Raw genomic sequence first — 25,918 nt, forward strand, 5'->3', positions numbered from 1 at the left:
CCCACCTGGAAGAAGCAGGACTCAGCTGTGGCTCTGGAGTGTGCGGAGATAAACTACACGTGCAGCACTGAACAGCCTGAGGCCCTGCAGTGCACCAGGGCCCTGGGGTTTGGGCCCAAATAAAGGGAAGTGTTTCAGTATAATGAATGGAAGTCTTTGAGTGTCAGATCAGATTACCAGAACTACTCAGAACACACAGCTTTTTTCTTTTTTTTTTTTTTTTTTTTGTTCCTCAGTCCAGATAGATTCAGAGGGCAAAATCAAACTATTCTTGCATTTTATCCAAAATTTATTGACTGAGAGATGGGTGGGGCTACAGGGACAGCATGGAAGTCACATTCTAGGTTCCCATTCCGCGTTCACCTGGCTGAAGCACTTGGGTCACTCCTGAATCAAATGCCATGGCTCCTCCTCTGCGCAGCCATCTGTGCACATAGTCCCAACCATCTCGGATGCCTTTATTTTAATGCTGCTTCCGCCTGAAGGAGCATCCTAGACGGAGAAGGAAAGAGGCAGAACAGTGAGCAAATCCGCTGGCGTTTTCAGCCTCTTTGAAAACATAATTTATCAGTTATGCAGCACATAACGCCAAGCACACAACCCACAGATGAGCACAGAAAGTGTAACAGAAAACAGCATAGTAATAAAGTGGCTGTTTTCCCTCCTCTGAGCAGCTCATTGACAAGCCAAGACTGACCCAAGAGCTCAAAGCACGGCAGACCACCCAGCACAGCACGAGGCCCAAAGCCGCCTCCCCGCGGCGCTACCCACCTTCTGTGAGCCTCGCCTTGCCCCCCGTGGGCTGGCACAGCACCGTGGAGCAGCCCACGCACAGCACCACGGTCTGCGCGTGGCTGAACACCGTGGTGATCTTGTAGCAACCTGCGCGACAGGAGGCAAAAGGGAAGGGCCCTTTAAGCACGCGGGGTAACGGGGGCAAAGTCCCTCGGTGCCGAGGGAGGGACGCGAGCGACGCCGCGCGTTTATGGCCGTCCCCACCCGCGGGCCGGGCCCCCGCCGCCCCTACCTGGGCACTTCACGTCCATGAAGTAGGAGTTGGGGCTCTGCACGAGCCGCTTCTTCTTGTGCTTGCGCTTCTCCTCCTCGGGCGAGGGGTGCAGCAGGTCCTTGGCGAGCTGCGGGGGGGACAGCTCCGCTCAGCGCGCCCCGGCCCGCCGCCATCTTGCGCCCCCGCCATCGCCCTCCCGCCCACCGCGCGCAGGAGATGGCGGCGCGCAGGGCCCAGCCCGCGCCGCCCCCCGCCGCCGCCGCCGCGCGCCCCCCGCCGCCCCCCGGGCCGGTATCGCGGCGGGCGGGGGCGGCGCCGCGGGGCCCGCGCCCGCCCCGCACTCACGGGCATGTTCGCGTGGAGGCAGCCGCGACCGAAAAGGGGCCAGGCCGGAAGCGGCGGCCGCTATATCCGCTCCGGGGTTTCCCCCGCACGGGCGGAAGCGAGTGGCGGCCATGGGGCGGCGCTGTGTGGAGACCGGCACGCGGCGGGGAGGGGGCGCGGCCATGCCGGGCCGTGACGTCAGCGGGCAGCGGGGCCTCGCCGTGGCGTCACGGCGGTGGCGCTGACGTCACGGCCGCGGCGATGGGGCCCTCGGGGGCGCCGCGGCGGCGCCGGGGCCGCTCCCGGGCGCTGGGGGGCGGCGCGGGGGCGGCCGAGTCCCCGCCCGGGGGCGGGCCGGGTTCGGGGCCGGGGCCGGGCCGGGGCCGCCGCGGCGGCGGCGGGGGCGGCGGCGCAGAGCGGCCCGGCGGGCGGGGGCCATGGCCAAGGCCTACGACCACCTCTTCAAGCTGCTGCTCATCGGCGACAGCGGCGTGGGCAAGACCTGCCTCATCATCCGCTTCGCCGAGGACAACTTCACCAGCACCTACATCTCCACCATCGGTGCGTGCGGCCCCCGGGCAGCCGGGTCCCCCCCGGGCAGCCGGGCTCCCCCGGGGCTCCCGGACCCTCTCCGGGCTCCCGGCAGCTCCCGCCGCAGGGAAACCCCCCGGGATTCCCAGACACTCCCTTGGGCTTCTTCCACTCCTGCTTCCCCCCCCCGCCCCGTTCCAGGGTTCCCCCGGGCTCGTCCCAGCTCAGGGGTCCTTCCCGGTGCTCCCGACCCCCCCTCCGGACTCTCCTCGGTGCCTGGACCCCCCTACAGGGCTCCTGGGATCCCCCCGCTCCCAACTCGGGGTCACCCCCTGGAAGCTCCTGACCCCCTTTCCAGGGTCCCTCCATTGCAAGGACCCCCCCAAGGCCCTGGGAACCCCCTCCCCGCCCCCGCGGCAGCAGCTGGAGCCCGCGGTGCGGCCAGTCGCTTTTTCCTGCTTTCCTTCCGCCAACAGGAAAAAAAGAATAAAAATCCGCTCCATTGGTTTTGCAATCGCGTTCCTCTTCCGGACGGGATCTGCCTGCGGGGGATCCCTCTGGGTTGGATCACGTTTCTCCTCCCCTCGTCCCGAGGGAGCTGCTTGCCGGGTCTAGGCAGAGCCAGGCTGGGGGGCCGGGGATGCTCCCCGCTTTCCTCGTCCCCTGGCACCTGGAGCTGTTGCCAGAGAGCGCCCTGGAGCTGGGCATCCCCGTCCCCTCCTCCCCATCCAGAGGTTTTGGAGCTGCTGTTCCTGGCGCTGCCCGGACGCGTATGCCGAGCGCTCCGGCGGGGAATTCCGCCAGGAAGGGCCGCTCCGGCCGGCCCCGTTCTCTTCCTGCTCCCTGCCCCGTAGCAATGCGAGTCCTGAAGCAGCAGGAAGGGAGCAGCAGCATTCGGGAGCCTGGCGGGGAGCCGAGGGGCTGCTCCCTGCCTGGGGCTTTGGGGACGGGGACGCTGCTCGGGGCAGGGACGCGGTGCTGCCCTGCGCTCCGCAGAGCTCCCGCCTCTTTCCAGCCTGGGAAGCAGCTGGGCGGGCAGCGGAGGGGCAGGATCGCAGGGGCCTCATCCACCCGTCCATCCCTGCCCCAGGGCAGCATCCCAGGCAGTGGCAGGGGGTGATGCCATCCCGCAGGAATGCGGCATCCCGCCCGCTGCCGGCGCCGGCTCCCGTGCAGAGCCGGGGCCCGCGTGGACTTTGCCCCGCTCCGTGCGCCCTGTTCCCACCAGCCCTGCTCTCTGCTCCCCTCCCAGGCATCGACTTCAAGATCCGGACGGTGGAAATCGAGGGGAAGAAGATCAAGCTGCAGGTCTGGTGAGTGAGCGAGACAGCGCGGGCGGCCGTCCCCGCTGCCCGGCGTGTGTCCCCCCGTCACCACTCTGCTCTCTCGCAGGGACACGGCGGGACAGGAGCGGTTCAAAACCATCACCACAGCCTATTACCGCGGAGCCATGGTAGGGACCGGCCGCACGGCGGGGCCGGGGAGGGGGCTGCGGGCACCCGCCTGCCCCGCTCAGCACCCGTCCTCGCAGGGCATCATCTTGGTGTACGACATCACGGACGAAAAGTCCTTCGAGAACATCCAGAACTGGATGAAGAGCATCAAGGAGGTGGGCGCGTGGGCAGGGGGCGATGCAGGGGGGCGGCGGGTGACGCTGACGGCTCTGCCACGCACCCCGTACCCCAGAACGCCTCCGCCGGCGTCGAGCGGCTCCTCATCGGCAACAAGTGTGACATGGAGAGCAAGCGCAAGGTGCAGCGGGACGATGCCGAGAAGGTAGGTGGTGGTGGTGGTGGTGGTGGCGGGGGGCAGCGGGGTCCGCAGTGCCCTCCCCATGGCCGCCCTCTCGCCCCCCAGCTGGCCAGGGAGCACGGGATCCGCTTCTTCGAGACCAGCGCCAAGTCCAGCGTGAATGTGGAAGAGGTGAGAGCGACAGGACATGTTGTAACCCCCCGGGTTTCCCCTGCTGATGCCCTGGCCTTAACTGTCCCCCTCTCCCCAGGCCTTCAACACGCTGGCCCGGGACATCCTGCTGAAAACCGCCCGGAAAGCAGTGAGTGCGGCTGGCGGGGGGTCCCCGCGTCCTGCGGCCACCCCCCCGGGCCACCCGCCACCCGTCGGTCTCCTCCTTGCAGGGCCAGAGCACCAAGGCCTCGCTGGAGCTGGGCTCGCAGCGCAAGGGCGGCAGCAAGTGCTCCGTGGCCTGAGCGCCGCCCGGCCCGGTCCCCGCGGGGCAGCGCGGGCGCCTCTCCCGGGGCTGCGGGCCGGGCCGCGGGGCCGCGCGGGGACGCCGGTGTCCCCGAGCCGGTCCCAGCGCGGGACTTCGGTGCTATAAAGCCCATCTTGTGCCTTGCCCCGTGTCTGGCGTCTCTGTGCGGCGGCGGGGGCGGCGGGAGGGAACGCGCCGGGGACGGCGCCGGGACCGGGAGCGAGCGGAGCGGGCGGGGGCGCCGTGCGGGGCTAGCCACGCCCCCTCAAAAGAAACCACGCCCATATGCAAATCAAGGCCCGGGGGCACCGCCCACCGCACATGGCCCCCGCTTTACGCACCGCCCACCGAGGGTGGCCCCGCCCCGGGCGCCCCGCCCGCCGCGCGCAGGCTCCACCCATAGCGCGTGGCCCCGCCCCCGCTTCACGCCCCTCCCCCTGCGCGGCCGCCGCCGCCCCTCCCGCTCCTCCCACAAGCCCCCGCGGCCGGCGATGGCGGCCCGGTAGCCCCGGCGCGCGCATGGCGGCCCGCGGCGCGGCCTGGCCCCGCGGCTGCGCGCTCTACGCCGCGCTGGGCGCCCTGGCCTGCGGCCTGCGGTGAGCGGGGCCCGCGGGGCGGCGGGGCCGGCGGGCGCTGCGCGGCGCCTCACGGGCTCTCTGCTCTCTCCGCAGAGCGGCGGCGGCCGTGGCGGCGAGCGACGAGCGGCGCCTGGGTGCGTGCGGGGAAGGAGCGGGGCCCCGGAGCCGGGGGAAGGGTTCAGGGCCCGGGAGCTGCTTGGGGGACGGGGGCGGCCCCGGCACGAGGGGATGTCGGGAGGGGGCCCAAGCCAACGTGGGGACCCGCGGGATCCCCGGAGGGAGCAGGATGGGGGGACGCGGGGGTTCCCGGCCACGGGACGGGGGATCCCGGGGATTCCCAGCACCGGGAGCTGGATAGGATGGGGAGATCCCGGGGTTCCCGGCCCCAGGACAGGGGAGCCTGGGGATTCCCAGCACCGGGAGCCGGACAGGACGGGGGATCCCAGGGGTCCTGGGTCCGCTCCTGGAGGGGTTGGCTCCTCGCGGCCCTCACGCCGTGCCCCGCAGCGAGCCCCGCGGCCGCCACGCCGTGCTGGCTCGTGGAGGACTTCGTGGTGGCGCAGGAGTGCGCCCCGTGCAGCAGCTTCCAGCAGGTGAGCGCAGCTCCCCGGCCCCCGCGCCGCCCCCGGCGCCGCCGCTCACGGGGCTCCCTCCTTTGCAGAAGACGATCGCGGACTGCAGCCCCACGGGCTTCATTGAGAGGATCAGCTGTGCCAGCTCCAGGAGGGAGGAGTTCAAGAGGTGAGCGACCCCCCGGCGGCGGCACCGGGACCCCCGGGCAGCGCCCGGCCCCTCACGGCTCTGCCCGCCCCGGCGCAGCTGCCGCTCCGCCGTGATGGAGGCGCGCGTTTTCTGGAAGTTCGTGGGCACCATGATGGGCACGGCCGCCGTCTTCGCCGTGCTCGTCGTGTGTCGCCAGCGCGTGCTGGACAGGAAGGCCCTCGAGAAGGTCCGCAAGCAGATCGAGTCCATCTAGCGCTGCCGGGCGGCTCCAACTCCGCGCTCCCGTCGCTCCCAAAAGCGCTGGGAGAGGGAAGGCCGGAGCTGCCCTGCGCTCGGCTGCTGCCTCCAGCCCCGCCGGGGAGTCCTGCGGAGGCACCGAGGAGCCTCTGCGCCCGCCGAGGCCGCTGCCCTGGAGACTCCGGCCGCTGTCGGAGCGCTGCAGTCCGGAGCAACGCAGCAGCGGGTGCTGTGAAATAAATCCTGCTTTTTGTGGCCAGAGCGGCGCTTTGTCCGTGTGTTGCTTCCCGCTGCCGTCCCTACGCAGGGGCGTCCCCATGTCCCCCTTGGGCACCATCCTGCGCTGCAGCCGCCAGCTCTTCCCTCCGCCCCAGCGCAGGGACCGGCGGCTCCCCCCAGCTCGGGCTGTCCCTGGGAGTCACCGTGGGACACGGGAACCCACGGGCTCCGTGTCCCGGTGCAGGGGGCGGCGGGGACTGCAGCGCGGCCCTGCGGCTGCCGCGGAGCCTCTTGGCCCCGCGGCCCGAGGTGCCCCAATTCCCACGGCCCCCCGGTCCCGCCCTTCCCTGTTCCCGCCCCCCGGTCCCGCCCTTCCCTGTTCCCGGTCCCGCCCCCCGGTCCCGCCCTTCCCTGTTCCCGCCCCCCGGTCCCGCCCTTCCCCGTTCCCGCCCCCGCTCCGTGCCCTGCCCCTCGGGGCGGGGCTCCGTGCGCGCCCTCCCGCCCCGCCCCGCCCCTCGCCGGCGCCCATTGGCGGCGCCGCCGCGTCACTCAGCGGCCCCGCCCCGGCTCCGCGCGCTCCCATTGGCCGTGCCTCGGGGGTCCCGCCCCGCCCCGGCGGCCGCCCGCGATGTAGCGAGAGAGGTGAGTGCGGGGGGGGGAGGCACCGGAACCCCCCCCCCCCAGCCCCGGCGCCGCCCCGGGGCCGCCCCCGGCCCGCCCGGTCCCGGCACTCGGTGTCCGCGGGGCCCCGCGCGGGCGGAGCGAGTGAGTCACGGGCCGGGCCGGGAGGCGCCGCGGCGGCGGCGGCCACGTCCCCGGCGGGAAGCGGCGCTGCCCGCGGCCCGGCGCCTCCTGACGCGCCGCCCCCGCCGCCCGCAGCGCCCGCAGCGCCCATGGCGGAGCCCGGGCCGCTCGCGTGGAGCCCCGGCGGGGCCCGCGCCGCCCCGCGCCCGCCGCGCGGCCTCGACGTGAAGCTGGGCTCGCTCGCGGCGCTGCTGCTGCTCACGCTGGCCAGCGGCCTCGCGCCGCTCTGCCTCTTCCGCCACCCGCGGAGCACCGGAGCCGCCTCAGGTAGCGCCGCCGCCCCCGCGGGGCCCCCCGCGCCGCCGCGGGCAGCGCCCCACGCCGCTCCCGCCCCGCAGAGCGGCGCCGGCGGCTGCTGAACCTCGTGAGCTGCTTCGCGGGCGGCGTCTTCCTGGGCACCTGCCTGCTCGACCTGCTGCCCGACTACCTGGCGGGCATCGACGAGGCGCTGAGCGGGCTGCGCGTCACGGTGAGCGCCGGGATGGGGACGGGGCCGGGATGCTCCGCCGAGACAGCCCCGCGCGGGTCCCTCTGCCCTGCGAATCCCCCTTCTCCATGGATCCCGTTTCCCTGCACGGCCCCCCCATCCCGGTCCCGTGGGAGCCGCTGACCTCGCGCCCTCCTGACTCATGGAAAGATCCTCCCCCCTGCGCCGCTTCCCGGCAGCCGCGGGTCCTTCTTCCCGTCCCGTCCCGCTCAGCGGCCGCTCCGTGCCGCGCAGCTCCAGTTCCCGCTGCAGGAGTTCATCCTGGCCATGGGCTTCTTCCTGGTGCTCGTCATGGAGCAGATCGTGCTGGCCTACAAGGACCAGGCGGGCTCGCTGGAGGAGGAGACGCGGGCGCTGCTGGCGGGGGGGCCCGCGGCGGCGCCGCCGGACGGCTCCATCCAGGGCCCCCGCTGGCCCGACGGCCCCGGGCAGGCGGCGCGGCCGCCGCCGGAGCGGCCCCACGTGCACGTGGACTTCAACGCGCACTCGCCCGTGCGCTCCTTCCTGCTGGTCTTCTCGCTCTCGCTGCACTCGGTGTTCGAGGGCCTGGCCGTGGGGCTGCAGGAGGCCGAGGCCAAGGTGCTGGAGATCTGCGTGGCGCTGCTGGTGCACAAGTGCGTCGTGGCCTTCAGCCTGGCGCTGCAGCTGCTGCAGGGCCGCCTGCGCCCGCGCGCCGTGGCCGCCTGCCTGCTGCTCTTCGCCCTCATGTCGCCGCTGGGCGTCGGGCTGGGCACGGCGCTCACGGCGGGAGCCCTGCAGCGCCTGTGGCGCAGCGTCCTCGAGGGCTTGGCCGCCGGCTCCTTCGTCTACATCACCTTCCTCGAGATCCTGCCCCACGAGCTGGGCGGCTCCCAGCACCGCATCCTCAAGGTCATCCTGCTCATCGCCGGCTTCGCCCTCGTCACCGCCATCCTCTTCATCAAGATCTGACGCCCGCCCCCAGCCCCGCGCACCGCAGGGCAAGCGGGTCGGGCCCGCGCCCCCGGCGTGGGGCTGGAATTGGGGGGAAACGTCCCCCGTGCAAGTGCCAAATCGCGACACCTCTGCTGTGCCTTGGCGTCCCCGTCACCAGGGATCGGTGCTATTCCCGGTGGGCGCTGGGGGGCTCAGGCAGCGTTTGCCTGTCCCCTCCCCACCCCATGGCGTCCCCCCTTCCTGCCCACAAGTGTCCTTAGAGCGTCGGGGGGGCCCGGCCGCTTCCCTCCCGGCTCCCTCCTCCTCCCCTGGGCAGGGAGAGGATCCGGATGGGACAAAAAAGCAAATAAAGGACTTGAAGGGATGGCTGTGCCCGGCTGCCTGCGTGGGGGGGCCGGGTGAGGGGGGCTGCCCCCCACACCTCGCTGTGCCCAGGGGGTCCCCGCTGCGACGTCGTCCCCCGTCCCCGCAGCACGACTGCTCTGTGCAATATGTGCAATATTGGTCCACATGCTGCCTTCACCTCCCTTCCCCCCCCCCGTATTTTCCCATGCAATGGAAATTTTGGGGAAAATATGGAAATATTGGAATTTAACCCCGCCCCCTGCCAGTGCCACCCCCCGTGACCCCCCCCGTGCGGGTGTGGGGGAGAGGGCAGCGCGTTGCACGCCGGGAGTTGTAGTCGCGGCCGCCCTCCGCGGCGGGGGCGGGGGCTAGGCGCGGCGACTCCATTTCCCCGCGCCCCTTGCGGCGCTGCCGCGGGGGCTGCCGGGATTTGTAGTTCGCGCCCGCGGGCTGCGCGGCGGCGCCTGCCGCCGCGCGGACTACGCGCCCCAGCGTGCCCTGCGCGCGCGCGCGGCGGCGGCGGCCGCGGCGGCGGCGGCCGGAGCGGCCCGAGCAGGGAAGATGGCGGCGGCGGGCGCGGGGGCCGGGCCCGGGCCCGGGCCCGGCGCGGGCTCCTCGGCCGGTTCCGGCGCCTCCAACCCGCGCAAGTTCAGCGAGAAGATCGCGCTGCAAAAGCAGCGGCAGGCGGAGGAGACGGCGGCCTTCGAGGAGGTGATGATGGAGATCTGCTCCACCCGGGTGAGCCGGCGCCGCCGCGGCCTCCGCCCCGCGAAGCCGCCCCCGGGAGCGGGAGGGGAGCGCGGAGGGGCCGGATAGGGACGGGGGGACGAACGGGCCCGGGGTCCGGCGCGGTGGGGGGGGCGGGCAGGGCCGCGGGGCGGGTCGGGGCCTCGCGGGGCGGCCCCGGTGCCCGGCCGGGTCCAACGAGCCGCCCCGTTCCCGGCGCCGCGTTCCGGGGCGCGGAGGGGGCCCGAGCCCGGCCGGGAAAGCGGCTCGGGGCTCCGCGGGGCCCGGGGAGGAGGCGGCTCCTTCCCGGTGCCGCCGCGTCCCGCTCGCCTGCGGCTCCTGCCCGGGGAAGACGCTTCCCGGCTCGGAAGTCCCGCTCGCCCGTTGGAAGTCGCTCCTGGGCAGTGATTTCCCGGCGCTCCGGGATGAGCCTCGCGCGGGTCTGTCCCGCCCGGGAGATCCGCGGGCCCGCGCGCGAGCGGCCCCGGGAAGCGGCGGGAGCTCCGTCCCCACGGACCCTTCCAGCTGGGTTGGCCAAAGCTCCGGGAACGTCGCGCCGGGAGCGGCGCCGTCCCCTGCTCCTCCCGGCGGGGCAGCGAGCGCCGCTATCCCGGTGCTTCCCGGATCGGGGCCAGAGGGATCCCGGGAGAGGAGCCGGCGGCGCCGCTCTCGGGCACGGGGAGGCCGGTGGCGACGACGCGTCGGGAACGTGGATTCCCGGGAAGGCGCCTTCCCCGCGGCCGGAGGAGCCGCCCGGCTCCGTGTGCTCTGGATTGTGCGGACGGTGCCAGGATTAGGATTGGGTCACAATTCGGCTGCCGGAGACGCGGATCCCGCCAGGCCGGCAGCGGCTCCGGAGCAGACACATGTGGGGGATGGATGCGCTGGGAACCAGCAGCGGGGTTGGGAAACGGGAATCGCGGAGCCGGAGAGGCTCATCCAGGGAGCCAGGGAGACTGAGCCGGCGCTGGCGGAGCGGAGCGGCGGGATCGCGGGAAGGGGGTTCGGGAGCTGCCGGGCTCCGGTGCCGCGCGGGGATCCCGGCGGGCGGCTCCGGAGGCTCCGCGCGGTGTTTGCGCAGCAAACAGCTGGTTAATGTGCAGCGAGGCCGCCGGGGACGGCCCCATCCCCGCGCGCTTCCCTGCGGAACGGGAGGCCCGGGAGCCTCCGCGGCTCCCGCTGCCCTCGTCCCGGCGTCTCCGGCGGTTTCCGGATCCGGAGGGAGCTCGGGCTCGTGCGGCTCCCGCTGGGATCCTGCTTGGAGCGCAGAGCAGGATCCCAGGACCTTAAGCCCCAGGGCAGCTCCTTGCTCTAATCCCGCACTGCCACTGCCGACAGCTGTTGACTAAATCTCCATTTTTTTTAATGTTTTTTCCCCTGGATCTGGATTGTGCTGGTCTTAGGGTTGGGAATTTGCCCTTGCCGGGCTCCCGGCGGCAGCCGCTCCGGAGCTGCCCTTCCGCAGGGCTCACAGGGATCCCCCCCGGATCCGGCACCGCTCCGGAGCCTCCGCGCGGACGGTCGGGCTGGGCCGCGGGGCCTCGGTGTTCCCGGCGTTCCCGGCGTTCCGGCGGCCGGAGCGGTGCCGGGGCCGCTTATCTCCCGCCTGTGGGTTGCAGTGACTCCGTCCCGCAGCCTTGAGCCGCCCCAAGGCCAGGCGGCGGCTCCGGGGAGCCGCTTCATTCCCGCTTTATTCCCTCCGGGAGCTTCCTGGTGGCACTTGGGCAGGCTCTGCCCTTGCCGGAACCGGGCTGGGGCTCCGGCTCTCGCTCCGGAGAGTCCCAGAGTCGTCGGGGTTGGACAAGACCTTTGGGATGGTCGGATCCAGCCGCTCGTCGCCGTCCCGTTGTGTCACCGTGTCCCGTAGTGCCCCCTCCGCGCGTTGGACGGCGGCTCCTCCGCTGCCCTGGGCAGCCTCTTCCAAGGCTTCCCGCTCTTCCCATGTAGAAATTCTTCCTGATATCCCACCTGAACCTCCCCTGGCGCAAGTTGAGGCCGTTTCCTCTTGTGCCGCCCGTAGTTATCCTGGAGAAGGGACCGGCCCTTCCAGGCGGCCCTGGGGACGTCCCGGCCGCTCCGCAGGGACAGTCGGGAACGCCGGCACGGCCGGGAAGCTGCTCCCGGTTCCTGGGAGCCTCTTCTGGAACTCTGGGGCTGCCGCCCGGGAGCCCGGAGCACCCTGGGGACGGCCCCATCCCATGGGGAGCTCCGTCCGCAGGGGCCCCGGCGCTCGGGCTCCCCCCGACTCGTGTGTCCCTCCCGGCCCAGCTGCAGGCGCAGAAGCTGCGCTTGGCCCACAGCCGCGGGCCCTTCTACAGCGGCTCCCTGCCCAACGTCAACCAGATCGGCAGCGGCGTCGCCGACTTCCAGGTGAGCTTCCCACCTCGCCCCCTTCCCGGCCCCTTCCCGGGGCTCCGTGCGCTCCGCTCACGCGCCGCCGGCCCCGCAGGGCGCCCTGCACTCGCCGCTGGACTCCACGCGCAGCACCCGGCACCACGGCCTGGTGGAGCGGGTGCAGCGGGACCCGCGCCGGATGATGTCCCCGCTGCGGCGCTACGTGCGCCAGATATCCTTTGGCACCGGAACGGGACGGGACGGGGCGGGGGGACGTCGGCGGGGCCCCGGCGCCGCGTTAGCGCTCCCTTAACGCCCCGCACATCGACAGCTCTCCCTACGGCCCCACGTACCTGTCGCCCCCGCCGGAGCCCAGCTGGAGGAGGTAGGAGGGCGCGCGGGCTCGGGGAGCCCCTCGTGGCGGGTGGACGTGCCCGGTGCGTTCCGTGCCTCGGAAGAGGCTCCGGGCAGCTTCCCCTGCCGATCCGGGGAGGAGGAACCAGGCGCAGTGGGGAGGAAGCTGCACGGACGTGCAGGGAGCGCCTCGGCCCCCCGGTGCTGCCCCATGGCCCGGGGGGGCAGTGCCACCCGTCCCCTGCCCCACGGCCCCCCGATAACCCTGCTCTTTTCCGTCACCAAGGACCATGCCCTGGGGCAACTTCCCCATGGAGAAAGGACACGTGTTCCGGCTGCCGTCGGCTCTGAACAGGTGACTGGTTTTTGGTCCTGGTTCCTCGCTCCCCTCCTATCCAAGCCCCAGGACCCCCCGGGTGGGCTCAGCCCTGGCCCTCCCGAGGGAAGGGGACGGTCCTGCCGTGTCACCAAGGAGCCCGTTGCTGCGGGATGTGCCCAGCGGGCTCGGTCCGGTCCCGGTGGCTCCGTGCATCCCGGCCCTGTGCCGGAGGGGACCGCGGTGGCCCGTGGAGCCGCCTGCCCCCGCGCCGGCCCCGCTGCGCCCGGCCGAACAATGTCCCCCTTGTGCCGCCTTCTCCCGCGCCGGCCGCTCCAGAGCAACTAATTGGGAGCGCGAGGGACAGTCGCAGCCCGGGGCCGCTGCCCCCGGGGAACAAAAGGGTCCCGCAGAGCCCGGCCTTGCGCCAGGAGCAGCCGCAGGCCCGGGGAGCGGAGCCGCCTCCGCCCGCGGATCCGGAGCGAACGTTGGGAATGTCGCGCGATGGAGCAGGGCAGGGTCAGAGCCCGGCTCCCCGTGCAGCAGCCCCGCAGCCCCGCGCGGGCTCGTCACCGTCCCCGCGTTGGCCCCGGCTGTTCCCCATGTCCCCGCGCGCTCCTGCCCTTCCTCGCGCCCCTTGGCGCTGCCCGTCTCCTCCTCTTCCCCCCAGGACGAACTCGGACTCGGCGCTGCACACGAGCGTCATGAACCCGGCGCCGCAGGACGCGTACCTGGGCCCCGCGCCGGGCGCCCCGCCGCCCGGCCGCCGCGCCGGTGAGTGCCCCGCGCGCCCCGCCGGCCCCGCGCCCGGCGCGCCGCCGACCGCCCGCCGCTCTCTTGCAGGGTTCCTCGACGGGAACACGGACAGCAAAGGTGAACGGCTGCGCGTGCCCGTCCCGGCCACGCGGATCCACTGCCCCCGGGGCGGGTGGATCGGGATGGGGCAGAGCGCCCGGTCCCTGTGGCACTCGGGTCATCCCACACATCCCTCCTGCGCTGGCGTCCCCAGGCCGGCCGTGCTGGGCACGGTGACGGGCAGGGACGGGGCTCGGTGTCCCTGCCGCTCTCCTGAGGCTCTCCCCTCCGCTCCGCAGTGTTCCTTTTCCAAGTGCCTCCCATCGAAGAGAGCTTTGACGACAACAAGCACGCGCTGAAGCCCTGGGACACCAAGAAGGTGCGTGCGGGAGCGGGGCCCGCGCGGGCTGCGGAGGGGCCTCTCCGCACCACCCGGAGGCCGTTTGGGGCAGGAAGGTGCCCGAGGAGGCCCCGCGCCGCGCGGCCGCCTTCCCGCTCGGGAGCGTTGCGACACCGGGGCGCTCCGTCTCCTTCCTGCGCTCCAACCGCCGCCGCAGACGTCCCGGCCCCGGCTCACGGCTTCCCTTTGGCTCCGCAGCTCTCATCGTCCTCGGCCCGGCCGCGCTCCTGCGAGGTCCCCGGGATCCAGTAAGCCGCGGCTCCGCGCGCCGCGTTGCCGGGGGCTGCCGGCCGCGCTGCCGCGCTCAGCGCCGCCTCTCTCCGCTCCCAGCATCTTCCCGTCCCCGGACCAGCCTGCCAACGTGCCCCTCATCCCCTCGGCCCTCAACACGGGCGGCTCCCTGCCCGACCTCACCAACCTGCACTTCCCGTCCCCACTGCCCACTCCCCTCGACCCGGACGAGGGCGCCTACCCCAGCCTCAGTGGGGGCAGCAGCACCAGCAACCTGGCCACCACCATGACGCACCTGGGCATCAGCAGCAGCATGGGCCTGGGCACGGGCTACGAGTCGCCAGGTGAGGGCTGCCCGCGGCGTCCCGCGTCCCGGGGTGCCGTGGGACGGCGGCCCCGGCGCTCCGGGCCCCGCTCCCCGCGGAGCGCCGCCTCCCCGGGCCGCGTGTGTGTGTCTCCGTCTCCATCGTTGTGGTCTCCTCCGTCACCTTCCATCCCGCTCAGGGCAGACGGGGAGCCCCTGCCCGGGGAGGCCAGAGCCTCGGGGCGCGCGGCGCTTCCGTGGGTAACGCTGGTGTCTCTTCTTTTTTGTCCCCACAGGACTTACCTCACCTATGCAGAACTCCCTGAGTAACCCGTCCCTGCAGTCCTCGCTTAGCAACCCCAACCTGCAGGCCTCCCTGCGAAGCCCCTCGCTCCAGTCCTCCCTTAGCAACCCCTCGCTGCAGTCCTCGCAGAGCAGCTCCTCCATCCCCTCGTCGCTCTCCAACCAGTCCCTGCCCTCCTCGCTGTCCTCCTCGCTCAGCAACCCCTCGCTGCCCACGTCCCCGCGCAGCCAGCCCATGCAGTCCTCCCCCAGCAACCCCAGCCTGGCGTCCAGCTTTAGCTCCTTCCCCCCCGTGGTGCAGGCGCCCGTGAGCACCTCGCCCCGCCGGCGGGTCCCGCTCAGCCCCCTCACCCTGCCCATGGGCGCCGACTCCAGGAGGCAGCACCCCAAACAGTTCTCACCAACAATGTCACCCACATTGTCCTCCATCACCCAGGTATGCACGAGCCATGGGCCGCGCCGGCGCCCGCGCCGCGCGCTCGCCTCCGGCCTCCTCCTCCTCCTGCTCTCTCTTGTCTCGTTTCCATGCTCATCTCAGCCACGTGCCAGCGAATCCCGGCTGCTCGTCCCGCGCGGGGACGCGGGGACGCTGACGCCCGCGCGCTCTCTCCGCAGGGGGTCCCGCTGGACACCAGCAAGCTGCCGGCCGAGCAGCGCCTGCCGCCCTACGCGTACGGCCCGGCGGCGCTGCTGCCGCAGCCCGGCCCCGCGGCGCCCGGCCCCGCTGCGCCCGGCCCCGCGCCGCGGCCGCCGGCCCCGCAGCGCCCCTGCGCCGCCTCCTACCAGCCTAACGCGTCCCTGCCGCCCCCGCAGCCCCTGGGCGAGCTGGGCTTGGCCGCCGGGGCGCCCGGCTGGCGCGGGGAGCCCTCCCTGCCGCAGCTGGAGCCCTTTGGCGACGGCGGCGGCGGCGGCGCCTTCGGCGACGACCTGGGGGCCTTGGGCTACCAGCAGGCGGACGGCGCCTACGGGGCGCCCGCGCTCGCCCGGCAGAGCCCGGGCAACTGCGCCCGCCACGGCGCCATCCCCAACATCGTCCTCACAGGTGGGCGCCGGGATGGAGGGGACGGGTGGGATGGAGGGGACGGGTGGGATCCCGGGGCTGCGCCGTCCCCGCGGTGCTGGGATCATCCGTGAGCATCCAGGGGACGGGATGGGGGGATGTAGAGCCCAGGACGTAGAGCCCAGGAGTGGTTTTATGGGGGTGATGCAGGGCTGGGATCATCCCTGAGCATCCAGGGATGGGATGGGGGGACGTGGGATCCGAGGGTGGTTTTATGGGAATGATGCAGGGCTGGGATCATCCCTGAGCATCCAGGGGCCGGGATAGGGAGATGTGGGACACGGGGTTGTTTTATGGGAATGATGCAGGGCTGGGATCATCCCCGAGCATCCAGGGCCGGGATGGGGGGACGCGGCTCCCCGGGGCCGCCCCGGTGCCCGTGGATCCGCGCCGCCAGCCCGGTCCGTGCGGTCCCCGCGCGCAGGGGACTCCCCGCCCGGCATCTCCAAGGAGATCGCGACGGCGCTGGCCGGCGTGCCGGGCTTCGAGGTGGACGCGGCGGCGCTGGGCCTGGACGAGGACCTGCGGATCGAACCACTCACCCTGGACGGACTGAACATGCTGAGCGACCCGTACGCGCTGCTCACGGACCCGGCCGTGGAGGACTCCTTCCGCACGGACCGGCTGCAGTGAGCGCGGCCGCCGCCGCTCCGGACCCCCCCTCTTGTTACTGCCCTTCCCACGCGGAAAAACAGCCCGGGGGGGGGTCCAGCACCCTGTACATAACCCCATGGCCAGACCCCCCCGCTGAGGGGATTTGGCGGGGGGGGGAGCTGCTTTTTCCCTTTTTTTTTTTTAATTTTTATTTTTCCTGGCTAATCACGGTGTTTAACCCCCCCGGCCGCCCCTCCCCTCCCCGTATGTTACCGGGGGCGCCGGCCCCCCCCGCCCGCAGAAGCACTTGTAACTTTGCGCCCTCGTCCGCGCCGAGGCCGGGGGCGCCCCCCCCGCGCCGCGCCAAGCCGCTGCGCAGGAGGAGACAGCCAGAGTGATTTATTATTATTATTATTTTTTAAAAATATATTCTATGTTAACGCAAGGCCTCGCTCTGCGCCGCCGCCTGCCTCCTTTTTTGGGGGGGGGGGGTCCCCGTTTTCGCCCCCCCCCCGTCCCGGTTCGGGGCTGCAGGGGGCGGCGCTGCGCGGCCTCCCGCCGCCAGGGGGCGCTGGCGGCGCCCGCGGGGGCAGCGAGACGCGGCGGAGCGCGGGGCCGCGGCCCGGCCGCAGGTAGCGGCGCCGGGGCCGCCGCGGGGCGGGAACGGGACCGGAACCGGGACCGGGCGGGGGGGGGGACCGGAACCGGGACGGGGGGGATGCGGGACCGGGCCGGGGGGGGGGACCGGAACCGGGACGGGGGGGATGCGGACCCGGGCGGGAGCGGCACGGAAGCGCAGGGGGCGCGGGAGCGGGGCCGGTAGCGCCGGTGTGTGGGGCGGGTTGTAGGCCCGGGCAGCTCCGTGGGGTGCGGGTGTCTATAGGGGTCTGCGCGGTGCCTGTGGGGCGCTATGGGGCTGGCCGGGGACGGGGGCCTGGCTGGGGGCGCCGTGGGGCCCCGGGGGCAGCCGTGGGGCCGGCTCTCGGTGCGGGCAGCGTCTGTGGGGCCGGCCAGCGGGTTATGGGGCCGGCCAGCGGGATATGGGGCCGGCTGGGAGGTCTGGGCAGAGCTGTGGGGTGCGGGCAGCGCTAGGGGGGCTCTGGGGGCCGCCGTGGGGCCGCCCGTGGGGAGCTCTGCGGCCCCGGTGCCGTTTCCTGCCCTGTCGTTTCCGCCCCACGGCTTCGGCCCCACAGCAGCGCAGGTGCGAGGCGGGGGCTTCGGGCTGGTGGGACGCAGTGGGGCAGGGGGACACGCAGTGGGGCAGGGGGACACGCAGGGGGGCAGGGGGACACGCAGGGGGACGGGCGACACAGGGCACAGGGACACGCAGGCGAGCATAGGGACACACAGTGGGGCACAGGGACACGTGGGGGGCAGAGGGGGACACAGAGGGACACAGGGACACACAGGAGGCACAGGGACACGCAGTGGGGCTGGGGGACACACAATGGGGCAGGGGGACACACAATAGGGCACAAGGATGTACAGGGGGTACAGGGACACAGCGGGGCAGCCGGGTTGCAGCAGCCTCAACCCCTGCCCCGTTGCCCTCCCTGCTCCCCGGGGAGCTCTGGGCCGTCACCGTGGGGCCGGTTCGCCCCGGGGGGACCAGCTCTGCCCCCGGGCGCTGCCCCACGGCGCAGTGGGGCTGCGGGGCCCTGCCCCCCGCCCGCTGCTTCCCCTTTCTCCGCTCTGGTTCCTGCTCTGGCTGCTGCTGCGGTTGGGCTGGAAAGTCCTGGGCTGCTGCTGTGTGTGGGGGGGACACGGGGGCCCCACGGGCACCACTGCTGGGGGGGACAAGGGGCCCTCCTGCCCCATAGCCCCGGCCTGCAGCATCCTCGGAGCTGCCCCGAGGGGCCGGTGCCGCGGGTGTCCAAGGGGCATCCGGCTGCGGGACCCCCCGGTGCCACCTGGCCGCTCCGCTGGGGCCCGATTGGGCTCACGGGGAGAGGGGGCCCCCGGGAGCCCCTTGGCTGCCGCCCCCCTTTCCCGGGGGCAGCCCGGTTTGGTTCCGGGAGGCTCCATCGGGCCGAGCCTGCGTCTCCGCAGCCGCCGGCGTCACGTGGGGCCGGGATAAAAATAGCCGGGCGGCAGCGCGCGGCCCCGGGGCCGGCACCGGGACGGGCGGGAATGGGGGGGATCCCGGGGGATCCCCTGCCCGGGCTCTGAGCTGGCCTCGCCGCTCCCCTCCGGCCGCATCCCGGCGCGGCGGGGCCGGCTCCTTCAGCCGCTTCCTTCCCCTTTCCGCCCGCCCGGGCAGCGGTTTTGGGCCGGGGTGGCAGCCTGGGGGTGTCGCCGGGCGCTCGGCAGCGTGACCGGCAAACAGGAAACCTCCTCCCTTCCCGTGGCGTCACCCGCGGGGTCCGGGCGCCCCGGGCCGGGCTCCGACGCGGCCGCCGCTGCCTCCCTGCAGGTGCCGTGAGCGCGGCCATGTCGGACGAGAAGCCGCCGCAGCTGGTCGACTACTTCGTGGTGGCCGGGCTGACGGACGCGTCGCAGCCGCTGGAGGAGGAGAGCCCGGCGCAGCGCCCGGCGCGGCCCGGCGAGCCCATCACCGACGTGGCCGTCATCATCCGCTCGCAGGGCGAGGAGGTGCCCCATGGCTTCACGTGCATCGAGACCACCACGTCGGGCCACCCCGCGGACCTCAACGCCGGCCTCCTCAACAACCCCCAGATGTTCATCTGCTACAAGCGGGGCCGGGACAAGCTGCCCCTCATCGAGCTGGGGTGAGTCCCGGGGCGGCCGGCGCGCCGCGGCCACCGGCCCCGCTGCCCGCTCAGCCCTGCCGCGTGTGCAGGGTGCACTACGAGGGCAAGGAGCGCCCCAAGCCGGGCTGCAAGATCCTGGACACGACGCCCTACAGCCGCTCGGCCAACCTGGCGTCGGGCGGGCCGGGCCACCAGCGCGCGTTCCTGACGTACCGGCGCGCGGCCGAGCCGCAGGGCCGCAACACGCTGGGCGTCACCGACATCTGCCTCATCATGCCCAGCAAGGGCGAGAGCCCCCCGCACACGTTCTGCCGCGTGGACAGGAACCTCAACGCGGGCATGGTGCGTGCGGGGCGCCGGGGGGGGACCCGCGCGCCGCCCGCGCTCACCGCCCCGCGCCCTCCTCGCAGTGGGGCCCCGCGCTCTTCCTGTGCTACAAGATCGCCATGGCCAAGGCCAACACGCTGGTGTACGAGGCAGGTAGGTGGCCCCCGGCGGTGGCTCGTCCCTGCCCGCGGCGCTTGCCGGGGGTCGTGGCCGGTGCTTTGCTGTGGCGCTGGCCCCCCCGGGCCACCCCAACCCTCCTTGCGGGCCCTGCCAGGGCTCCTGGGGCGCTACCCGGCGCAGGACAGCGAGTCCTTCCCGCTGCCGGAGTCGGTGCCCGTGTTCTGCCTGCCCATGGGCGCCACCATCGAGAGCTGGCCGGCCGACACCAAGTACCAGCTGCCCGTGTTCTCCACCTTCGTGCTCACCGGCGCCTCGGGCGACAAGGCAGGAGGGCCGGGGGGCGGCGGGGCCGGGGGCCGCGGGGACGGCGGCGCTGACGGCCCCGCGCAGGTCTACGGCGCCGCCATCCAGTTCCACGAGGCCTTCCCGCGGGAGCGGCTCTCGGAGAAGCAGAGCCTGCGCCTGGGGCTGCTCAGCGTGGTCGACCGGCGCCCCATCGCCAGCAAGTCGGTGCAGACCCGCAAGAGCATCTGCGTCCTCTCGCACTGGCCCTTCTTCGACGTCTTCCGCAAGTTCCTCATGTTCATCTACCGCTACTCCATCTCGGGGCCGCACGTGCTGCCCCTGGAGACGTGAGCGCCGGGCCGGGGCCGGGGGGGCGCCGGGGGCGGCCGCGGTGCCGCCGTGCCGACGGGCACCCTCCCCTCCAGGCACATCTCGCACTTCATGCACAACGTGCCCTTCCCGTCGCCGCAGCGCCCGCGCATCCTGGTGCAGGTGGGCGGCCGCGCCGCGCGCCCGGCGCCGCGGGGAGCCCGCGCGGCCCCTCACCGCCCCGCGTCTCTCCTCAGATGTCCCCGTACGACAACCTGCTGCTCTGCCAGCCCGTGTCCTCCCCGCTGCCGCTCAGGTGGGACCCGGCGGGGGGGACCCCGCGCCGCGGGCGCCGCTCCGGGTGACGCATCCCGCTCCCCCCCGCAGCGGAGCCAGCTTCCTGACGCTGCTGCAGAACCTGGGCCCCGAGAACGCCGTGGCGCTGCTGGTGGCCGTGCTCACGGAGCAGAAGCTGCTCATCCACTCGCTGCGCCCCGACGTGCTGACCAGCGTGGGCGAAGCCCTGGTGTCGGTGAGTGCCGGGGCGGGCGGCGGGCCGGGCCGGGCGCCCGCGCCGCTCACCGCCCCCTTCCCTGTCCTGTCCCCAGATGATCTTCCCCCTGCGCTGGCAGTGCCCCTACATCCCGCTGTGCCCGCTCACGCTGGCTGACGTGCTGTGTGCCCCCGTGCCCTTCATTGTAGGCATCCACTCCAGCTACTTCGACCTCTACGACCCCCCCAAAGACGTCATCTTTGTCGACCTGGACACCAACACCATTTTCCAGTAAGCGGCTCCTCCCCCGGGCCCGGGCGGCCTCGCGGTGCCGGGCGCCCTCGGGGAGCCCCGCGCCACCCCGTGCCCCTCTCCTTCGGCAGGAGCGAGGAGCGGAAGCTGCTGCCGCCGCGGGCGCTGCCCCGGCGGCCCTGCAAGGTGCTGCTGGCCTCGCTGCACAGCCACTTCCAGCAGCTGGACGAGAGTGAGTGCGACGCGCGGGGCGGCGCGGGGCTGCGTGGCCGCGGGGCCGACGCGCTGCCGCCGTCCCCAGTGTACAACAAGCCCGTGGAGGAGGCGTCGCTGGAGTTCCTGCTCACCGACTACGACCTGGTGTACGGGCGGCGCAAGCAGCTTGAGCTGGACATCCGGGCGGCCTTCCTGCGCTTCATGGCGTGCGTGCTCAAGGGCTACCGCTCCTACCTGCAGCCCATCACGCAGGCGCCCTCCGAGAAGACCCGCGACTCCAGCAACCTCTTCCTGCTGCAGGGTGAGCGCGGGGCGGGCTGGGGGGCTGGGGGGCGCCGGGGCCGCCGTGACACCCGCCCGTGCCCGCAGGCTTCCTCAAGTCCCGGGACCGGGCGTACCACAAGTTCTACGGGCAGCTGCTGCGCACGCAGCTCTTCACGCAGTTCATCGAGGACTGCTCCTTCGCCAGCGACCGCTACAGCTGCCTCGAGTTCTTCGACACGTGCGTGGACAAGGTGGGCCCCGGCGCGGCGCCCGGCCGCGGGCCGCCCCGCAGCGCCGCGCTGGAGCCGCCGCGTCGCCCCGCAGGTGCAGGTGGAGCTGGAGCGGCCCGAGGACGCCCCGCTCATGGAGCTGGACGACTCGCACGGCAGCGAGCACACCGTGTTCATCATGCCCCCCGAGGAGCCCGCGGGCCCCGACGGCGCCGAGCTGCCCGCGCGCTACTGGTGAGTGCCCGGCGCCGCCGCCGGCCTCGGCGCCGCCGCCCGCGGCCCCCGGCGCAGCCCCTCGTCCCCCCAGGTACGACGGGTTCCCCACGCTGCGCCTCGACCTCCTGGAGCGCTCCCAGGACCAGCTGCTGGCCCAGCTGTGCCAGGCCAAGAGCAGCGCGCCCAGCAGCCCCGCGCCGCGCAGGACCAAGCAGGTAGCGGCCACGGGTGCGATGAGCGCGCCGGCCTCAGCCCTGCCGTGCGGGAAGGGCCTGGGGGCGGGCGGCGCTGACGGCGACGGGCCGCGCGTCCCCGCGCTCCTCTCGCCGTGCCCAGGAGATGAAGGTGGCGCAGCGCGTGGCGCAGAAATACTCCTCGGTGCCCGACATGTGGGCCAAGTGCCTGCTGGGCCACTGCTACGGGCTGTGGTTCATCTACCTGCCCACGTACGTGCGCGCCGCCGCCTCCAAGGTGCGCGCGCTGCAGCTGGCCTATGAGGTGCTCAAGAAGATGGAGGCGCACAAAGTGGTGCTGCCCGACGAGGTGGGGGCCGCGGGGGCCGCGGGGCGGCCGGCGGGCGCGTGGGGACAGCCCTGACGTCCCCTCCCCGTGGCCGCCCAGGTGTGCTACCGCATCCTGATGCAGCTGTGCGGGCAGTACGGCGAGCCGGTGCTGTCGGTGCGGGTGCTGCTGGAGATGAAGCGCGCCGGCATCGTCCCCAACACCATCACCTACGGCTACTACAACAAGGTACGGGGGGCGTGCGGGGACGCGGCGGCGCGGGGCCCTCGCGGGGCGCCCGGCCTCACCGCGCTCCCCCGGCAGGCCGTGCTGGAGAGCAAGTGGCCGGCGAGCACGCAGGGCGGGCGGCTGCGCTGGGCCAAGCTGCGCAACGTGGTGCTGGGCGCCGCGCAGTTCCGGCAGCCGCTGCGGCAGCGCCGCAACGCGCCGGGCGTCGCGGCCGTCACGGCGCCCGCGTCGCCGGCCGCCGAGCCCCGGGCGCCCGCGGTGCCGCCGCCGCCGCGGCCGCGCGCCGGGCTGCAGCGCCAGACCACGTGGGCCGGGCGCAGCCTGCGCGACGGCGCCGCGGCCCCGCCGCTCGTCAAGAGCGGCAGCCTGAGCTTCCCCCGCGGCGAAGCGCCCACGCTGGAGGCCGGCGTCGCCCACAGTGAGTGGGGCCGCGTGGCCGGCGGGCAGGGCCGGGGGGGGTTCCGCGGCGCCCCCACCGCCCTCCTCCTCCTCCTCCCCGCAGTGATGAAGGCTCTGGGCGTGCTGGAGGCCGAGGCGCTGCCGCCGCTGCCGCCCTGGCTGCGGGGCCTGCGGGACGCGGCGCCCGCCTCCGAGGACGGCAGCCTCTCGGACGTGAGCTTCGCCACGGACGACAGCGACCGGCTCACGCTGGACGGCGCCGACGGGCAGCTGGGCGCCGAGGGCGGCCCCGCCGCGGGGGCCCCGGCGTCCGGGCGCGACGAGAAGCGCGCCGGGGCGCCGGGCGGCACGCCGCGCCGCGGCCTGGCCGCCAAGCTGCAGCAGCTGCTCTCGCCCGCCAAGCGGCCCTCGCCGCGGCACGCGGCCAGCGCGGAGCAGCCCGGCGGGCGCCGCGCGTCCGAGCAGCGGGAGCCGGCGCCGCGCCGCAGCCCCATGGACACGCTGCTGCACCCCCGCGAGCGCCCCGAGTCCACGGCCTCCGAGGTACCCCCTTGCCGCGCGGCGTCCCCGTGTCCCGCGCGCCGCTGCGGCGCTGCATTGGGGCGGCTCTGCGTGTGCTTCCTCCCCGCAGAGCTCCGTGTCGCTGGGCAGCGAGTTCGACCTGTCGGACACGTCGCTCGGCAGCGGCGGCTTCCACAAGTCCTCGGACCCGCTGCCCGAGGCTGCGGGCGGCCCCGAGGCGCCCGCCGTGGAGGTGCGTGTCCTCACGCGGGGCCCCGTGGCCATGTGGGGCTCCCGGGCGGGCGCCGACGCCGCTGCCGCTGCCCAGGTGCTGCTGTCGAGCTGCTCGCGCTGCCCGGGCTGCGACGCGCTCGTGTACGACGAGGAGGTCATGGCCGGCTGGACGTCCGACGACTCCAACCTCAACACCACGTGCCCCTTCTGCGGCCGCTCCTTCGTGCCCTTCCTCAGCATCGAGATCCAGGACTTCCAGCAGCCCAGGTGAGAGCCGGGGTGCCCAGCGAGACCCCCCACCCTGTCCCTGCATCCCCCAGGGAAGATTCCGCTGCCCCCCGTGTGCTGCTTTTGGCCTTGGTGCCCTGTGTCCCCGCACCCTGGGGCTCTCTAACGTCCTCCTTGCGCGCAGCGTCGCCGAGGACGGCTCCGCGCCGCCTCCCGCGGGAGCGGGGCCCGTGCTCAGCGACCGCCGCCGCTGCCTGGCCCTGGACGAGGCTGAGACGGAGCCGGGAGCAGCACCGGAGCTCTGCAACGGCGCCGCGGACTCCCCGGTAGGGCCGAGCGCGCGGAGGGCGCCGGGCACCCGCGGCGCCGCGGGCAGCGCTCCCAGCGCCCTCCTCGCCGCCCGCAGGCGCCGCGGCGCTCGGAGCGCGTCGCCTTCGCCTACCTGAGCCCGCTGGTGCTGCGCAAGGAGCTCGAGAGCCTCGTGGAGAACGAGGGCAGCGAGTTCCTGGCGCAGCCCGAGCTCGTCGACAGCCACCCCATCATCTACTGGAACCTCGTGTGGTACTTCGAGCGCCTGGGGCTGCCCAGCAAGCTGCCGCGGCTGCTGCTGGGCTCGCAGCACGTGGCGGCCGCCCCGCAGGTACCCGCGCGGCGCGCGGCGCCGGGGGGCAGCGCCGCGGCCCGCCGCTCACCGCCGCGTCCCGCCGCGTCCCGCAGGCCCCGGACGCGCTCGCCGTGGCCGTGCGGCTGCTCTGGGACGTGCTCAGCCCCGAGCCCGACAGCTGCCCGCCGCTCTACGTGCTCTGGCGCTTCCACAGTGAGTGCCCGCGCGGGGAGGGCGGCCGCGGCGCCGCTCGTCCCCCTGTCACCGCCGTCCCCGGCGCAGGTCACGTCCCCACGCGGCTGCAGTCGTGGCGCCACCACAACCACCCCTTCTCGCTGGCCTTCCTGGAGGCCGTGCTCAACCACGTGGGGCTCAGCGAGGTGCACAAGGCCATCGCGCTCTTCCTGGAGACGCTGGCGGCGCAGAGCAGCCCGCGCCGCTTCCAGAGGTGCCTCCCGCTGCCCCGCGCGGCTCCTCGCGGCCCCCGGCTCCTCCTCACCTCCCCTTTTCCCCTCCAAGGAGCATCTACCGGGAGATCCTCTTCCTCACGCTGGCGGCGCTGGGCCGGGACCACATGGATATGGGTGAGTGCGGGGGGCTCCAGGGGGTCCCGGCAGTGCTGGGCCGGGACCACGTGGATATGGGTGAGTGCGGGGGGCTCCGGGGGGTCCAGGGGGTCCTGGCAGTGCTGGGCCAGGACCACATGGATATGGGTGAGTGCGGGGGGCTCCAGGAGCTGCGGGGGGTCCCGGCAGTGCCGGGCCGGGACCATGTGGATACGGGTGAGTGCAGGGGGCTCCGGGGGATCCAGGGGGTCCCGGCAGCGCTAGGCCGGGACCACATGGATATGGGTGAGCACGGGGGCTCCGGGGGATCCTGGCAGTGCTGGGCTGGGACCACGTGGATATGGGTGAGTGCAGGGGGCTCCAGGGGGTTCAGGGGGTCCCGGCAGCGCTGGGCCGGGACCACGTGGATATGGGTGAGTGCAGGGGGCTCCAGGGGGTCCAGGGGGGTCCTGGCAGTGCTGGGCTGGGACCACGTGGATATGGGTGAGCGCGGGGGGCTCTGGGGGGTCCCGGCGGCGCTGACGGCCGCTCCCCCCGCAGCCGCCTTCGACAAGAAGTACAAGGCGGCCTACGGCAAGCTGGCGGCCAGCCTGGGCAAGGAGGAGCTGCGGCGGCAGCGCGCGCAGCCGCCCAGCTCCAAGGCGCTCGACTGCCGCAAGAGCTTCGGGGCCACCCTCGAGTGCTAGAGCCGGGGCCCCCCGCAGCCCCCCGCCCCGCTTGAGCTTCGCCCGGCTCCGAGGGACCCCCCAGGACCAGGGGACGCCCGAGCTCGGCCCCGCTCCCGGCACCGGCCCCGCCGCGTCCGGCCGCCCCACGGACACGGGAACGGGAAGGTGTCGGCAGGGCGCCCGGTGCTGCCCGGGACGGGGCGGCCGAGCTCGCCGAGGCTGTTGTTTTTCTAAGTTCCGTGTTAATATATTTTTATTTATTTATTTCCCCCCGCCCGCCCCGTCTCGCTTGCGCTGAGGGCCGGGCCGGCGCCGGGGGAGCCTTTGGCGCCCGCCCGCCCCGTCGCGCCCCCGCGGGACCCGTCCCCCCGCCCCGCTCACGGCTGGGAAGGGGCGACGGGGAGGCCCGGGAGGGGAGCGGGGGCCGCCCGGCCTCCGCCCTGTGCAATACGGAGCCCCCGTTGGGGGGTCAATAAAGCCGCGCTCAGTATTTTCTCCGCCGGGCTCCCAGGCTGCCTCACTGCGGGGATGGGAGGTGGGTGCCACCTTCTCCATCCCCCCCAGGGGCTGGGGGGATCCCCAGGGCCGTGTCCCAGCACATCCCGGGGCCCATGGCGGCTCCTGGCACTGCAGGGTTTGCAGCTGGACGCGCAGTTGGCCCCTGATGCCCTGGGTGGTCGCTCACAGAGGAGACCCTGAGCAGGGCCTGAGCGAGCCCAGGGAACCCCCGTACCCGCGTCCCCCTCC

At 73.5% G+C, this 25,918-nt stretch overlaps 5 protein-coding genes across 5 annotated transcripts; 4 read left to right on the plus strand and 1 right to left on the minus strand.

The window, feature by feature from the left end:
* Nucleotides 1-268: 268 nt before the first annotated feature.
* Nucleotides 269-1,474, minus strand: RPS27 (ribosomal protein S27). The gene is made up of 4 exons (XM_088535327.1): nucleotides 1,355-1,474; nucleotides 1,028-1,136; nucleotides 772-882; nucleotides 269-492 (listed from the first exon to the last, which is right to left on the minus strand). The coding sequence occupies exons 1-4, from the start codon at nucleotides 1,358-1,360 to the stop codon at nucleotides 464-466; spliced, it is 255 nt and encodes an 84-aa protein (XP_088391453.1). The 5' UTR covers nucleotides 1,361-1,474; the 3' UTR covers nucleotides 269-463.
* A 240-nt stretch (nucleotides 1,475-1,714) lies between these two features.
* On the plus strand, nucleotides 1,715-5,632 carry LOC148592190 (ras-related protein Rab-13-like). The gene is given in 12 exon segments (XM_088535494.1): nucleotides 1,715-1,894; nucleotides 3,117-3,177; nucleotides 3,257-3,317; nucleotides 3,396-3,473; nucleotides 3,551-3,640; nucleotides 3,722-3,787; nucleotides 3,867-3,917; nucleotides 4,000-4,073; nucleotides 4,745-4,785; nucleotides 5,159-5,244; nucleotides 5,313-5,392; nucleotides 5,471-5,632. Coding segments are annotated over 12 exon segments (969 nt in total). The 5' UTR covers nucleotides 1,715-1,770; the 3' UTR covers nucleotides 5,628-5,632.
* A 1,086-nt stretch (nucleotides 5,633-6,718) lies between these two features.
* Nucleotides 6,719-8,051, plus strand: SLC39A1 (solute carrier family 39 member 1). Its single transcript, XM_088535493.1, has 3 exons — nucleotides 6,719-6,901; nucleotides 6,973-7,103; nucleotides 7,356-8,051. Exons 1-3 carry the CDS (start codon nucleotides 6,724-6,726, stop codon nucleotides 8,049-8,051), a joined length of 1,005 nt encoding a protein of 334 aa, XP_088391619.1. The 5' UTR covers nucleotides 6,719-6,723.
* Nucleotides 8,052-8,924: 873 nt separating this feature from the next.
* CRTC2 (CREB regulated transcription coactivator 2) lies at nucleotides 8,925-15,860 on the plus strand. The gene is made up of 14 exons (XM_088535447.1): nucleotides 8,925-9,119; nucleotides 11,376-11,477; nucleotides 11,557-11,673; nucleotides 11,765-11,826; nucleotides 12,082-12,150; nucleotides 12,782-12,885; nucleotides 12,955-12,984; nucleotides 13,206-13,285; nucleotides 13,505-13,554; nucleotides 13,637-13,881; nucleotides 14,138-14,580; nucleotides 14,760-14,876; nucleotides 14,958-15,186; nucleotides 15,629-15,860. The coding sequence occupies exons 1-14, from the start codon at nucleotides 8,943-8,945 to the stop codon at nucleotides 15,835-15,837; spliced, it is 2,034 nt and encodes a 677-aa protein (XP_088391573.1). The 5' UTR covers nucleotides 8,925-8,942; the 3' UTR covers nucleotides 15,838-15,860.
* A 2,367-nt stretch (nucleotides 15,861-18,227) lies between these two features.
* On the plus strand, nucleotides 18,228-25,212 carry DENND4B (DENN domain containing 4B). Its single transcript, XM_088535511.1, has 26 exons — nucleotides 18,228-18,527; nucleotides 18,599-18,851; nucleotides 18,920-18,989; nucleotides 19,111-19,280; nucleotides 19,347-19,588; nucleotides 19,667-19,733; nucleotides 19,808-19,866; nucleotides 19,938-20,082; nucleotides 20,159-20,334; nucleotides 20,427-20,527; nucleotides 20,597-20,812; nucleotides 20,881-21,026; nucleotides 21,100-21,239; nucleotides 21,313-21,436; nucleotides 21,558-21,764; nucleotides 21,843-21,971; nucleotides 22,047-22,389; nucleotides 22,474-22,913; nucleotides 23,002-23,124; nucleotides 23,200-23,372; nucleotides 23,518-23,659; nucleotides 23,740-23,973; nucleotides 24,051-24,150; nucleotides 24,220-24,385; nucleotides 24,457-24,521; nucleotides 25,044-25,212. The coding sequence occupies exons 1-26, from the start codon at nucleotides 18,229-18,231 to the stop codon at nucleotides 25,187-25,189; spliced, it is 4,476 nt and encodes a 1,491-aa protein (XP_088391637.1). The 5' UTR covers nucleotide 18,228; the 3' UTR covers nucleotides 25,190-25,212.
* The last annotated feature ends 706 nt before the right edge of the window (nucleotides 25,213-25,918 follow it).

The sequence above is a fragment of the Tinamus guttatus genome, unplaced genomic scaffold, assembly GCF_059628265.1.
Source record: "Tinamus guttatus ecotype Peru unplaced genomic scaffold, ASM5962826v1 Tinamus_guttatus_pri_ptg000629l, whole genome shotgun sequence".
Lineage (NCBI taxonomy): Eukaryota > Metazoa > Chordata > Aves > Tinamiformes > Tinamidae > Tinamus > Tinamus guttatus.